This window comes from Poecilia latipinna, unplaced genomic scaffold, assembly GCF_001443285.1.
Source record: "Poecilia latipinna isolate Pla-1442-1.1 unplaced genomic scaffold, P_latipinna-1.0 Scaffold2064, whole genome shotgun sequence".
NCBI lineage: Eukaryota > Metazoa > Chordata > Actinopteri > Cyprinodontiformes > Poeciliidae > Poecilia > Poecilia latipinna.
Window position 1 is genome coordinate 29482 of NW_015114680.1, and position 12128 is coordinate 41609.

The following is a 12128-nucleotide window of genomic DNA, read 5'->3' on the forward strand; positions in this document are numbered from 1 at the left end:
TTATAAACCATGTAACTTTATTGCATGGTTTCTATAATGACAATAAATATTATTATTATACACTGTTACACCCCAACTAATTAAATCTGTAAACATTATGGATTAAAAAGCATAAATGAAGCTGAAGCTCTAAATCAAATGCCTGGTAAAGCCTTGCCAGCTGTACTTTAGGAGTTTTTCAACACTTCAAATATCCTATGTCGTTTTGGAAGAGCGTTCTGAGTTGGACAGAGGTTGGCAAGGTTCCACCTCGACCCTGATTTCTCCAACTTGGACTCCATGATACGTTCCAGAGATGATGACTGATCTGGTCTCTCCGTCTTCATAGGTTCGCTTCAGGCGGGCGGTGAAGGGAATCTCCATTTTGTACTGATAACCAACCATCTTTACAGTGCAGCTGTGGTTTGGTGGTACGGTAAGCTGTAACGTCACAGAGTGAGAGATCTGCTCTGTCCAGGTATGTCCACCTGAGAATGTATGAGTCGTCTCTGCACTGATTTCAATATTTCCACTCAAAATGAAGGGAATTCCTGTACTGATGGTCGTTCTTACACCGAATGTGACGGAGGAGCTGATGTCCCACCGTCTCTCATCTGTGGTCGTCTTAGTCAGAGAAACTGTTTGTATCACAGGACTGAGGGCATGGTTGACAGTAGTGGAGCTTTGGAGGGTTGTGGGAAGCCCTTTGATGATTATAGCTTTGTTTATGAAATAACTGACATCAGAGATGAGATCTTCTTCAGCCTTCACTTGGGTCAGAACCTCATAGCTCCTGTACCAATACTGACTTCCCTTCCAGGGAAGATAAAAACATTGATCTTTCAGGTCAACCTTCCCCAATCCGTACTCGTTCTTCCCTACATACATTTCTTCACTGGAGCAGGTTCTGATTGAATTCTTTGGGACAGAACCATAAGAACCTTCCTTCCACACCACAATTTCAAAATTATCTTCATTCACAAGGATTTGAAAAGAGGAGGAAAGATTCTCTTTGTTCTTATCTGGGTAGTGACAGTAAGGGCCCATTCTGGGGTTGTAAAAACCAGAATTGCATCCGACTTTGCAGATGTAGTCGATGCGATCAGCGTAGCTGTTGTAAATGGAAACAGATCCATTAGGAAGGGAACCGTTCCATTTTTCCCATCGCAGTTTTCCTGTATCACCAACCTCTGGCAGCGTCACGTTTACTGGACGTTTGTGTTTGAGTGCAATAGAAGCCAGAACACGTCGGACCATTGAGACGGACACGTTAGCTTCGATTTTAGCAACATCATGCGCTGGATTGAGGTTCAGGGAGGAGACTGTAAAACAAAAAGAGTAGTCATGCTTTTCACTGCTGGCTCTAAAGACGTTCGACAATTTAATTTTTGCAACAAATATTTGATTATTAATGCTTTCAAGCTTAAAGCTCAGCTCGGTGATGCAAACTTCTCCTCTTGACTCGAGGTAACATACTGACTCACAACATCATCACAGAAACGTGTTATTTTTTATATATATTTATATAAAAAAAACTTGTATTTTAAGGGTTCAAAGAGCTCAACGTACCATTTCCCCTCCTACCACTTTCATCTGGTGGCTGGTCCTGAGGACTGGCTGAGGAGAGAACCAGTAGCAACAGCAACGGCAGCTAAAAACACAAATCAAAGTTATTATAATCACAACTAAAGCTGCAAGCAGCCTGTTAGGCCTTCGCAGCTCAGCGCCGGTCTGGCCTCATGGTGACTGCAAGAGCCTTAACTCCGGCACCGCCGCCTCGTCACAGGCGTCAACGCTCCTGTGCAGTTCCCACACCTGCCCACCAGGCAGCGCATTTGGTGAATATTCCAAATAGCCTTCAGTCCAGATCAGTACGAGTCCAGCAGTAATTATTAAGAACTTGGCTGAAGTCTGACCTTACAGACTGAAGTTATTGTCACTTCCTGTTTTGTGGCGAAGGTTGGGGGGGACTTCCTGTAGAGCTTGACATGTCATGTGTTGTTATGAAGAGTTAGTGGATACAGTTTCAATCTTATGTCATAAGCAGGGCGAAGCATCTGAGTCTGTTGGGATTTTTGTGAGAACCTTAAATATTGTAAATTTTATCTGCCAAGTTTGGTGAAATTTTATAAGTTTTGACTTTCAAAAGTCAGTTTATTTGTTGTAAGCATAATAAAGAGCGCAGTGATCAGAACGGGCCTTGGCAGAGCGAATGTGGCCCTGAACAAAGCAAAACTTTAACACAACAATCTGTTTGGATGAGAGTGAATCCCTGCAGAGACTTTCCCCCAAAAATTAATTGTTCAAAATTCACTTCATTTTATTTGTTGTACAAATTTAACAAAAAGTTAACAATAGTTTCTAAAAATACGTTTTCTATTCCATATATGAATTCATTTTTTTGTCATGATTAAAATATTTTCTTTTTGCTGAACTGAAACATAATTTGTCAGCAACTTTGCTTTCTTTTTTTTTTAAACAAAAATGGTTTGTTTTGCAACACAGGTTTCACAACAAAATGATGCAACGGCCTGGGAACCTTTTCCAAACATTACCAGCCTTCAGTGTAAAAAACTCCAAGACATTTATTGAACTAATAATAAAAGTGATACAAAGCACTGCTGTGTTAAATTAGTTTTGGTTTTAGTTCAACTCGTCCAAGAAAAACTTGTTTTTGCTCGCTTTGAAACTGTCAGCAGCAGGTAAGATACTGACTACTCTAACTCCCATCATGTCTGGTGAAATGTAAATCCCTTTAAGCCAATTGAATATTTAAAAACAGAAACATGTTTTATTTTACCATTTCTGTCGGTTGAGTTCTTCTTCACAGCGGTGAGAGAACAGCAGCTGCAGAATAACAGACAAGTCAGTTTTAGTTCCCATCATCTAAACATGGCAAATTAACCAACCAGTTAATGACCAAAGCTAACTGAATATTTATTCTATGTAATACCAGATCTAGTCTAAAATAATATTATTTTTAGACTGTTTATTTGGAAGTAAACATGCTGCCTGTTTAAGGTGAGCAAACATTTTCTCACCAGATTTCTCAGGTTTTCTTTGTTCCAGTTGAATCTTCAGGTTCGTTTCAGGTAGAAGTTGATTAATCTCAACCTGCACGACATTTAATACCCCGATCATGAAGGAGGACGTTTCCAAGGAGCCTATCAGAGTTTAATTCAATACATGCAGCACCAAATAAAGACCCGACTTCTGCAGACACATGATTGGTTTGTGGTTCCGGCAGGATTCATAGAATAGAGAACAGAATAATAGAAATGTTCTTTATTGCCCCACAGGGAGGGAATTTCAGGGCGACAGCAGCAAAGTTACAGAGAGTGAAAGGAAGGACACCGAGAGAAAGAAACTGCAGATGTGGCATGTGATGAAAGTCATGTTGGAAATCTTTCGTTTCCATCTCTGTGCTCCACCAGGTCCGTTAACCAGTTTCAGGACCCGACCAGAACCACTGAGTGTAAATTACCTTGAGAAATAATGAAATTGGTTTATATATAAAATCAGGCCTTATTGCTGAAAATTGATCAAATGCTACAAGCCGTACATGTCATACAAATGGAACAGAGAGTTACATTCACCGTCCAGTGCTGGGCCACAGTTAGGTAAAGGTCATTTTACTTATATAGCACATTTTCAGCATCAAGGCAATACAAGGTGCTTTACAGGGATTAAAAGGAAATACAAACAAAATAACAAACCAAAGAGCAAAAAGAAAAGAGAAGAACAATCTAATGTTGATCTAAAGGATGTAAACTAGATGCTCCTGTTGGGTTGCTAAGTTTCCTCTGGTCTAACTCCATTTCTGGGTCAGAACACGAGTTGAAAAGTCGTCTAGATCCAAATGTGTCTTCTGGGCTTCTGGGCTCTGCATCTAGGAAACTATAAAAGCTCAAACGTTAAATGGATTTCTGACCTTAAAAGCCATTTTCAGAAATCAACCCACACAAGATTCACTTCTTTATTCAGCCAAACAACAACAACATGCACTCATCAGGCTTTTCACTGTAAATCATGACATTTACAGACACATTGAATAAAATGTGTTTTTGGTTTCTAGGCAAATATTTTATTACCCTTGAAATAAGTGAAAACTAATTTAAAAGTAACTTTCCATCAAGTTATAGGACCTTGTTTTGTAATCAATAAACAAAAAGTTCTAGTTTCACTGGCACATATTTATAGTTATAACATTGGTTTTGTGTTATTTCAAGTTTACTAAGATATTATTCACTAGAAACTAGATAAAAATAACTTGGTAAGATTTGTTTTTTTGCAGTGCACCTTCTCCAGCCTTTCAGGGACAGAGCTTGGCATCAGCCACGGGTTCACAGCGCTCCACCACGGGCCGCACTTCTCCGATCTGGACTCCGTCGTACGTCCCAGAGACGGACGTCCACTGGGTCTCCCCGTTCCGGTCGGTTCTGCTCAGCCGAGCCGTGTAGGGAATGTCGGCTTTGACCTTCCTCCCCTCCATCCGGACACTGCAGGAGTGGTTCGGTTTCACTGTGAGCTCCACAGGCACAGAGTCTATGAAGACTCCGTGTCACCAAGTGAAGACTTTCTGACCTCCGTCTAAACTCTTTACCAGAAAGGTCACATAAAACAGACAGACATCATGTTTTTATCTGATGTTTTGCTCCATCTGCTGGATAGTTAAAGCATTCACTGATCTTTCAATAATTCATATTTGATCATATTGTAGTAATACCAGCTGTTTCTGACATTTTAGATCACATCAAAGTCATTTTTAACCAATCAGCTCAATTAAATCATGCTTCAATACTGTTTATAGAGTTTATTTAAATGTGTTAAATTGAGTTTCTTCAGAGCATGACAACTTAAATTGACCTCTGCATACCAATTTAAACACTTCAACCATAAAATATTAATAGCCTCTGCAGCAGGAAACCTGCCTGTGTGCTTCTGTTTAGAGGAGATTGGGACAAATCCCAGTCAGATTTAGCAGATGATGGCTGTGATTAAATAAATATTGACATATGTGATCATTTGATTAGTATTAGAAATGTATATGTGAATTCAAAGACATATATCTATACTTAAATGTTAATTTATATATATATTCAATAAATACAGAAATCTGGAAATCACTAAAATGTAAATTTATAATTTTCACATGTGACAAATTTATTACATATGGTAAATGTGATTAATATAAATTTATCACACATGATTAGATTAGATTTATATGTGGACATTAATTATTTCAGTATTTATGTGTTTTTTTTTTTTTTAAAACACATAAACAAAATAGTATCTCAAAGTAATTTTTGGTTTGTACAAGATATAAAAGTTTCTCGTTTTAACAAGATAGTTTCTCGTGTTAATGCAGTTGTCCTGAAATTATGTCCTTGTATACCAGTTAATTAAAAAAAAATATTTCATTGATGCCAAAGGGAAATTAAATACTTTAAACAATTGCGTAGTTGATTCCAAACATTTAGATATCTGATATGCATTATTTTCACGTAATTAGCACATATAAAACATTCATTTGATACTTTATTTCTTTATTCATTGGAATGTACTGTATCACCTTTGGCCCACATTCTCCATCTGCCCAATATAAGGAGGAAATGCATGTTGTCTGCCGCGACGCTAGATGGCGCTGAAGCTCCACACACACAAAACAAAAACATTCATTACGTAGTCTTGTCTTCTTCTCCTTGACTAGTTTGAGTAAAAGGTCATGAATGATTGAGACAATATTTAAAGAGGGGTTTTGTTTTAAAAAATAATGATTTAATTGGACCTTTCGCAGTTTTCTGAGGATGTTGTGAACGTAGGTACATCTGCTCAGGATGTTTCATTCCTGTTACGTTACCTCATGAACTGACAGACGGATCGCTTGAACATCAGAGCCGAATGAAAAACCGTTCGTTTTTGACTAAAGTCTGTCCGATTTTATCCCACTTCTTTAAGAAACTGCTGAACTTTGTAACGATGAGAAGACTTTTAACGAGAGTCATAAACCGAGTTTTGCTGGGAAAGCAGTTTAAAGCAACGATGGTAGGAGCTGAAGCGGAGATTCACACAGAGGGTCGGAGAAAGTTGGTGAGTTTAGTCCCTCATCCTCTGTTCAGAATATATTCACTCTGAAACGGTGTAAATTAGCTGCTATTTAAATGAGTTGTTGTTCCGATGACCGTAACCAGCCGGTCTAACGAAACATCATTCAAGAATCAGCAAATGAATGGTTTTTGGAGGTTTTCTTCAAGTTATGTATAAGATCCCTTGAAATAAACACAAAATTCCTACACATTTATGCGACGTTAACTGTTCGGCGTAGGTTTATGTCCTTTAGTAACTCATTTTTGTTCGGTATTCACGTTAGCCGTTTCCGATTACCCGAACAAGCAGCATGTGACGCTGATAAGAGACCAAAATATGAATGTATTAGGTGCTATAAAACGAATACTGCATATCCCCATGAGCACACAGTCCCTAGCATTCAACACGAAGTTGACAGCATCATGCTGTGGGGGTGTTTCTCTTTAGCAGGGATAGAGGAGCAGGTCAGTTGATGGGAAGATGGGTGGAGCTAAATAAGGGCAACCCAGGAGGAAAACCTGTTGGACTCTGAAGACTTGAGACTGAGAGGAGGTTCATCTGCCAGCAGGGCAACAACCCTAAACTTGGATCAAAACATAAATATATATGTTAGAATGGCCCAGTCATTGAAAATCTGTTGAAGACTTGAAAATTAATGTTCACAGAAACTCTCCATCTTTTTAAGCTCAACTACAATTAATATTTATAGTTTTGGATTTTTATAAATGTAGAAAACCATCACACAACATGTTTTATTGTAAAAATGTGTTAAAAGCAATTTCTGTATCTAGTGGAATAAAAAGTTTTCATTTTTCTTATGGAAAATAGAACATTTCTTTTGATTTTATAAACACCCATCCATAATCTGCTCTCAGCCCTTTCTACTTCTGCAAATTGTATTTATGTGCCATTTTGGTTATTTACTCTTCTAATGTTTTTTTTTCTTTCTTTCAGCAGTTAACCTTTTTTAATTTTGTATTCTCCACTTAATGACTAATCAAATACAAAATTATTTGACAATTATTTCAATAATCATTCACCTTGATTAATCAGATAAATCAGTTCTTCTAATTGTTTTGAATCAAAGATGATTTTTGAATCATATCCTGCACCCAAATATCCAAATTGAATTGAATCAGGAGATGGTAAAAAATTCCCACCACTACCAGTAACACTGTTTAATTGAGAGGCCGAACCACGGTCTTGGATTGTATTATTATTAAAACAATGTTTACATAGGAAATACTTCTGTTCACATATAGCAAAAATATTTATTTGATTCAATCCACAAGAAATAAAGACCAAACAAAACAATCACAGTTTCAGTTTTTAGGTGATTATTGCATAACTGATCAATAATCACCTACAACCTGATTGGATCAGAGTTCAGATCAGTTTCTCCATCTCTGTGTATTTGTGTTTGTGTTCACCTGATGAAGGGAAAGGTGTGTCCCCATAAACACCCCAAAAGTCATAATGGTCTCCTAAACCACAAGTGTGTGTGTGTGTGTGTGTGTGTGTGTGTGTGTGTGTGTGTGTGTGTGTCAGGTGGTGGGGCTCGGGAACCCGGGGATGGAGGGTACCAGACACAGCGTGGGGATGGCGGTGCTGGGAGCGCTGGCTGCCCGGCTCGGTGTGGCCGATCGTTGGCACGGCGACCGTCATGTATCCGGTGAGGTCATCCTGACGGAGGTCCAGCAGGCCCGCGTGGTTCTGCTCCGTCCCCGGCTGCTGATGAACGTCAACGGGGTGTCGGTGGCCAGAGCGGGTGAGGTCATGGGCGGCCCGGTCAATGGGCTCATTCAGGACCTGTTTGTTGTTTAAGGTTCTGTTTGACTCAACAATCATGGTTTTATTATTTCATCTTTAAACATCAGCTGACTTTAGTTTCTCAGAGGTTTAATCCCACTCCAGATTATGATGAGATTAGCCTCTGAGAACCAGAACATCTGATTAGTTCTTCTAGAAGAATCACATCAACTTTCATGTTTCTGTTACTAGAAGATTATTCATTTTTATTCATCTTATTTCAGCTGTGTTTTTTCTGAATGAAACCAGAAACACATAAAGTCACTTTGACATAATTTTATTGACCCTCTTTTACAGCTGGAAAATACGGAGTTAAGCCTGAAGACATCCTGCTGGTCCACGATGAGCTGGACAAACCCTTGGGGAAAATCGCCATCAAACATGGAGGAAGCGCCAGGTGGGTTATATGACCTGGAACAGTAACTGTTGAATGAAGCAGGAAGTGTTTGTTGGTGTTGGGTTTTTAAACACATGTGTGGAGGCGACCAGCTGCTCAGAAAATATACAAAAACTTAAAATCTGAAAGAGGTAAGCAACATTTTACCTGTATTCTTCGGATGGCCAGCAGGGGGCAGGTAGGAGCTGTTTGTGGTCTTCAAGGACAGCATCTCAAAGTATCGTCATGGAGAAAAGAGTGTTTGGTTTGAAGACCTCAGGGTTTAGTGTCTTCATATGTGGCTGACTGATGCAAAGGCACAGCAAAGACAGGAATGATGCAAACTCTGAAACACACTAACACAAAGAACGAATGCAGCAGAAACATGCTGCAAACACAGAAAATAGAAGCAAAAACCTACAATCAACAAAACAAATGCAAAAATAAAATGCTGCCACTGCTGCAAAGATGCTGCCACTGCATGAAACAGAAGCAAAGGGGAAAATGCTGCAAAAGACACAAAGACTAAAGTGCTGCAAACTATTAAATACGTAAATATGCTGTTGTTCTATAATGTGGTAAAAATATAACGCATTTTCTTCAACTTTTTTGTGGAGATCCCATCTTTCTTTGAGGGTCTGGTCCCATATGATTTGGTGGTCAACTCCCCCTAGTGGTCTGGAGGACTTCTGCTTTGTGGAGTGAATTTGCAGCTCTTATACTTTTGCTTTTGCTATTAGCAGCATTTTCCCTTTTGCTTCTGTTTCCTGTAGTTGCAGCATTTTTTAACAGTTGCATTACAACACAGTTTTTGTTTTTGTTTTGTTGTTTGTGGGTAAAAAACCTGCAGGATGCAGAAGAGTGAAGCTTCTGTTCCCTCCATCTGCAGCGTCTTATTGTGTTTGTGCTTCAGAGTTTGCATGCTCATTTGCACTTGTTGCCCACTGGAGCAGTTGATTCTGGAGCAACCATTACAGTCTGTGGTTCTGTACCAGAACAATGTGGACCGCTCTCTCTGGGTCGGCCTCTGCCAGAACCAGAGGAGTTCCAGAACCACTGCTGATGGTGGGATTCTGCTCCTCTCTGGTAGGTTCCAACCTGGATGCATTATGTCCAAACTAACGAGAACGTAGTGGAGCCACTGCTCCTTCACGTTGACCTCTGACCTCTGCTTTCAGTGGGAACCAGCCAGGAGACAGTTTGAGCTTTGAGAACCATAAAGTTTAACTCTGTTTTCTTCTTCTACCTAGAGGCCACAACGGAGTGCGATCGTGTGTCGACTGTCTCCAGACTGATGTAAGAAACGAACATGCACACACACACACACACACACACACACAAAAGTGCAAATTCTTCAGAGAGTTAGTATAATGCTTTCCTTTGAACCATATGAAGGAATACAGCATTTTATACATGTTAATAGGTAAAAAAGGGAACAAATGAGGACAACATAATGCATTCACATATACACAAATATGTACAATAACTATGCATGCATTTAGGACAAGACATTGTCTGAGAAATCCAGTTCATGTTATAATAATTGTCTATTTATACAAAAACAAGAACCTGTTGGAACAGAGACCAGAAATGTTTGAGAAATTTAGTCTTTACTTGAGTCTCAGGGTTTTAAAAAGTCAAAAACTTTGGGGGAAAAAAATTCAGAATTTTAGGCCTCAAGTCCAGGTTGTTGAAGGTCATGATCTCAGACGTATGTAGGATGAGTTTGAATGTAAACATGTAATATTGTTGAGTTGGAGAGATTACTGCTGATTGTTTAATACTGAGATAATTTAATCTTTCTTTTATTAACAAACCTGAGTTTTCATTGATAACTAAACTGATAACAAAAGGTTTCTTTGTTAAAATGTTATTTTGAATGTTTCTTGAAATGTCTTGGTTTTACGTTTTTCTTACTGAACCGTGCTGAACCAGCGGTGACCTCTCGCTGACCTTTCCCCCCAGGTGATGCCCAGACTCCGGGTCGGGATCGGCCGGCCGGCCGGGAAAACCTCCGTGGAGCGCCACGTTCTGAGTCGGTTCACGACGGAGGAGCAGAAGATTCTGGAAGCGGTTCTGGTCCAGAGCGTGGATCTGCTCATCTCCCAGCTCTCCCAGCAGGACGCGCAGTCTGCCTCCTCACCAGCAGGGGGCAGACGAGCAGCGCAGCACAGGAAGAAGGAGGAGGACTCCACAGCTGTGATCTGAACTTCCTCTGATGCAGCCGGTAAAGATGGCCGCCTGAGGACAGGAGGAGGAAATCCATGAAGTTTGAACTTCAGAACAAAGAGAACAAAACGTTGTCTCATGCTTTTATAAAGCATTAAACTGCTGAGATGTTTCCTCTTATTTGGTGACTTCTGCTGCAGAAAGTCTGTCTGTGTTGTTAGGCTGCGTTCTCACTGCAGCCTTTCATGCTCAGTTCAAATTTATTTGTGAAATCAGATTTTTTTTGGTTCACATTTCCAAATGTATGTGATCTCCAGTGTGAACTGCAAATGACCTGAAAATGTCCTTTGCATGAACAGTAGAGGGCGCAGTAACGTTGCACACGTTGCGCAGTGTTTCTGCCAACCACCATAAAAAAGAGAGAAGAAGAAGAAGTGCTCGGTGTTTGTGCATCCAGACGCAGAACGATGATGTTTGTCGAGTATCGGTGACGTTCAGGTCTGATGAAACCGACCTGGCCACACATTTGAAAAGATCCGATACATATCAAGTTTAGGAAAACGTTTCTGAGCGGGAAAACATCTGACCTGTTCAGACTCATGAAATATCAGATGCAGGTCACATTAAGACAAAAACTAGATTTGGGTCACTTCAGCCTTAGAGGGTGAAAAACAAAAACATTCCTCCATTTTTAAACAAAAACAAGATGCTGAGAATTTATATATTTTTCTGTTTTCATCAAGATCCTCAGGGAAAATTCATGGGAAAAAATCAAACCAATCCAAATATAAAGAAACTAATTGATATAATAAACATAATTTGGTAACAGGAGGAAAAACCGCGGCCCTCTGGGCTCAGACGAACTTTACATCAGAAACATTCAGTTTAAACCAGACTTAGTTGAACTTTACAGGAGGGTATCATGTAAAAACTATTTATTTGACTTGATGTGATGCTATAATATCATTGAGTTGATTTGTTTGTAAATTAAGTTGATATTTGTTGTGAATTGATGTTATATAACTAAAATGAACTGAACATTGTGATGAAACCACCTGAGCATCTATAATCAAACAACAGAGTCTTCAGTCAGAAGTCACCGTTGGATTACAGACTGCTACAGGAGATCCTTCCTGCACTCAGTTCTTAGAAGAAACTTGGATAATTTGATTTACATTAATTTTCCCTTTGGGTTCAGTAAAGTGTTTTAACTGAATAAAAAGTCTGAGGCTCCCCAGACTGCAGAGTGCAAACCTGAATTTAATTCACTCCCAGTAAATCTCAGCTTTAAGTGTTTCTATAAAACTGAAGAGTGTCTTTAACTATTCATATCTCAAAATGAAACTGCAGCTTAATGATGTGGCTGTGAGGCACCAGAAGGTTCTGCTGCTCTCGGGTCCAGGAGTTCATACAACTTACAGTTTTCAGTCTTTAGCTGCATTTCCTTTATAAACGTGAACAAAATCATTCCAACAGCCACAAATGGCCCCGGGGCCACAGTTTGAACCCCGGATCTGAGGCTGGCTGCCATGTTGTCAGAGTCAGCAGAGTAAACTACTCAATAAGAGATTCACTACTGCAACTTGTTTTTACTCAAGTAAAAGCAAAAACTCCAAGAAATGACTCAGGGAAGAGTAAAAAAGTATTTGGTAAAAGTCCTGAGTAACTGATCCAATTATCAGATGGACCAAAATCTAAAGTTATGAGG

The 12128-nt window shown here is 39.5% G+C and overlaps 2 protein-coding genes across 2 annotated transcripts; one reads left to right on the top strand and one right to left on the bottom strand.

Annotated features, from left to right (window-relative positions):
- LOC106936032 (natterin-3-like) lies at positions 1–3335 on the bottom strand. Its single transcript, XM_015016808.1, has 4 exons — positions 3021–3335; positions 2780–2826; positions 1549–1630; positions 1–1301 (listed from the first exon to the last, which is right to left on the bottom strand). The coding sequence occupies exons 2-4, from the start codon at positions 2780–2782 to the stop codon at positions 196–198; spliced, it is 1191 nt and encodes a 396-aa protein (XP_014872294.1). The 5' UTR covers positions 2783–2826; positions 3021–3335; the 3' UTR covers positions 1–195.
- Positions 3336–5634: 2299 nt separating this feature from the next.
- On the top strand, positions 5635–11658 carry ptrh1 (peptidyl-tRNA hydrolase 1 homolog). The gene is made up of 5 exons (XM_015016809.1): positions 5635–6069; positions 7615–7834; positions 8173–8272; positions 9502–9547; positions 10217–11658. The coding sequence occupies exons 1-5, from the start codon at positions 5881–5883 to the stop codon at positions 10457–10459; spliced, it is 798 nt and encodes a 265-aa protein (XP_014872295.1). The 5' UTR covers positions 5635–5880; the 3' UTR covers positions 10460–11658.
- The last annotated feature ends 470 nt before the right edge of the window (positions 11659–12128 follow it).

What these genes read in the sequence shown, in the direction of transcription:
- LOC106936032 (XM_015016808.1), bottom strand. An exon ending in AAGTGGTAGGAGGGGAAATG is followed by an intron (nt 1,302 to 1,548) that starts GTACGTTGAGCT and finishes TTTGTTTTACAG; the next exon opens with TCTCCTCCCTGAACCTCAAT.
- ptrh1 (XM_015016809.1), top strand. Translation starts at nt 5,881, where the DNA reads ATGAAAAACCGTTCGTTTTTGACTAAAGTCTGTCCGATTTTATCCCAC. An exon ending in GGTGTCGGTGGCCAGAGCGG is followed by an intron (nt 7,835 to 8,172) that starts GTGAGGTCATGG and finishes CCTCTTTTACAG; the next exon opens with CTGGAAAATACGGAGTTAAG. An exon ending in TCGACTGTCTCCAGACTGAT is followed by an intron (nt 9,548 to 10,216) that starts GTAAGAAACGAA and finishes CTTTCCCCCCAG; the next exon opens with GTGATGCCCAGACTCCGGGT.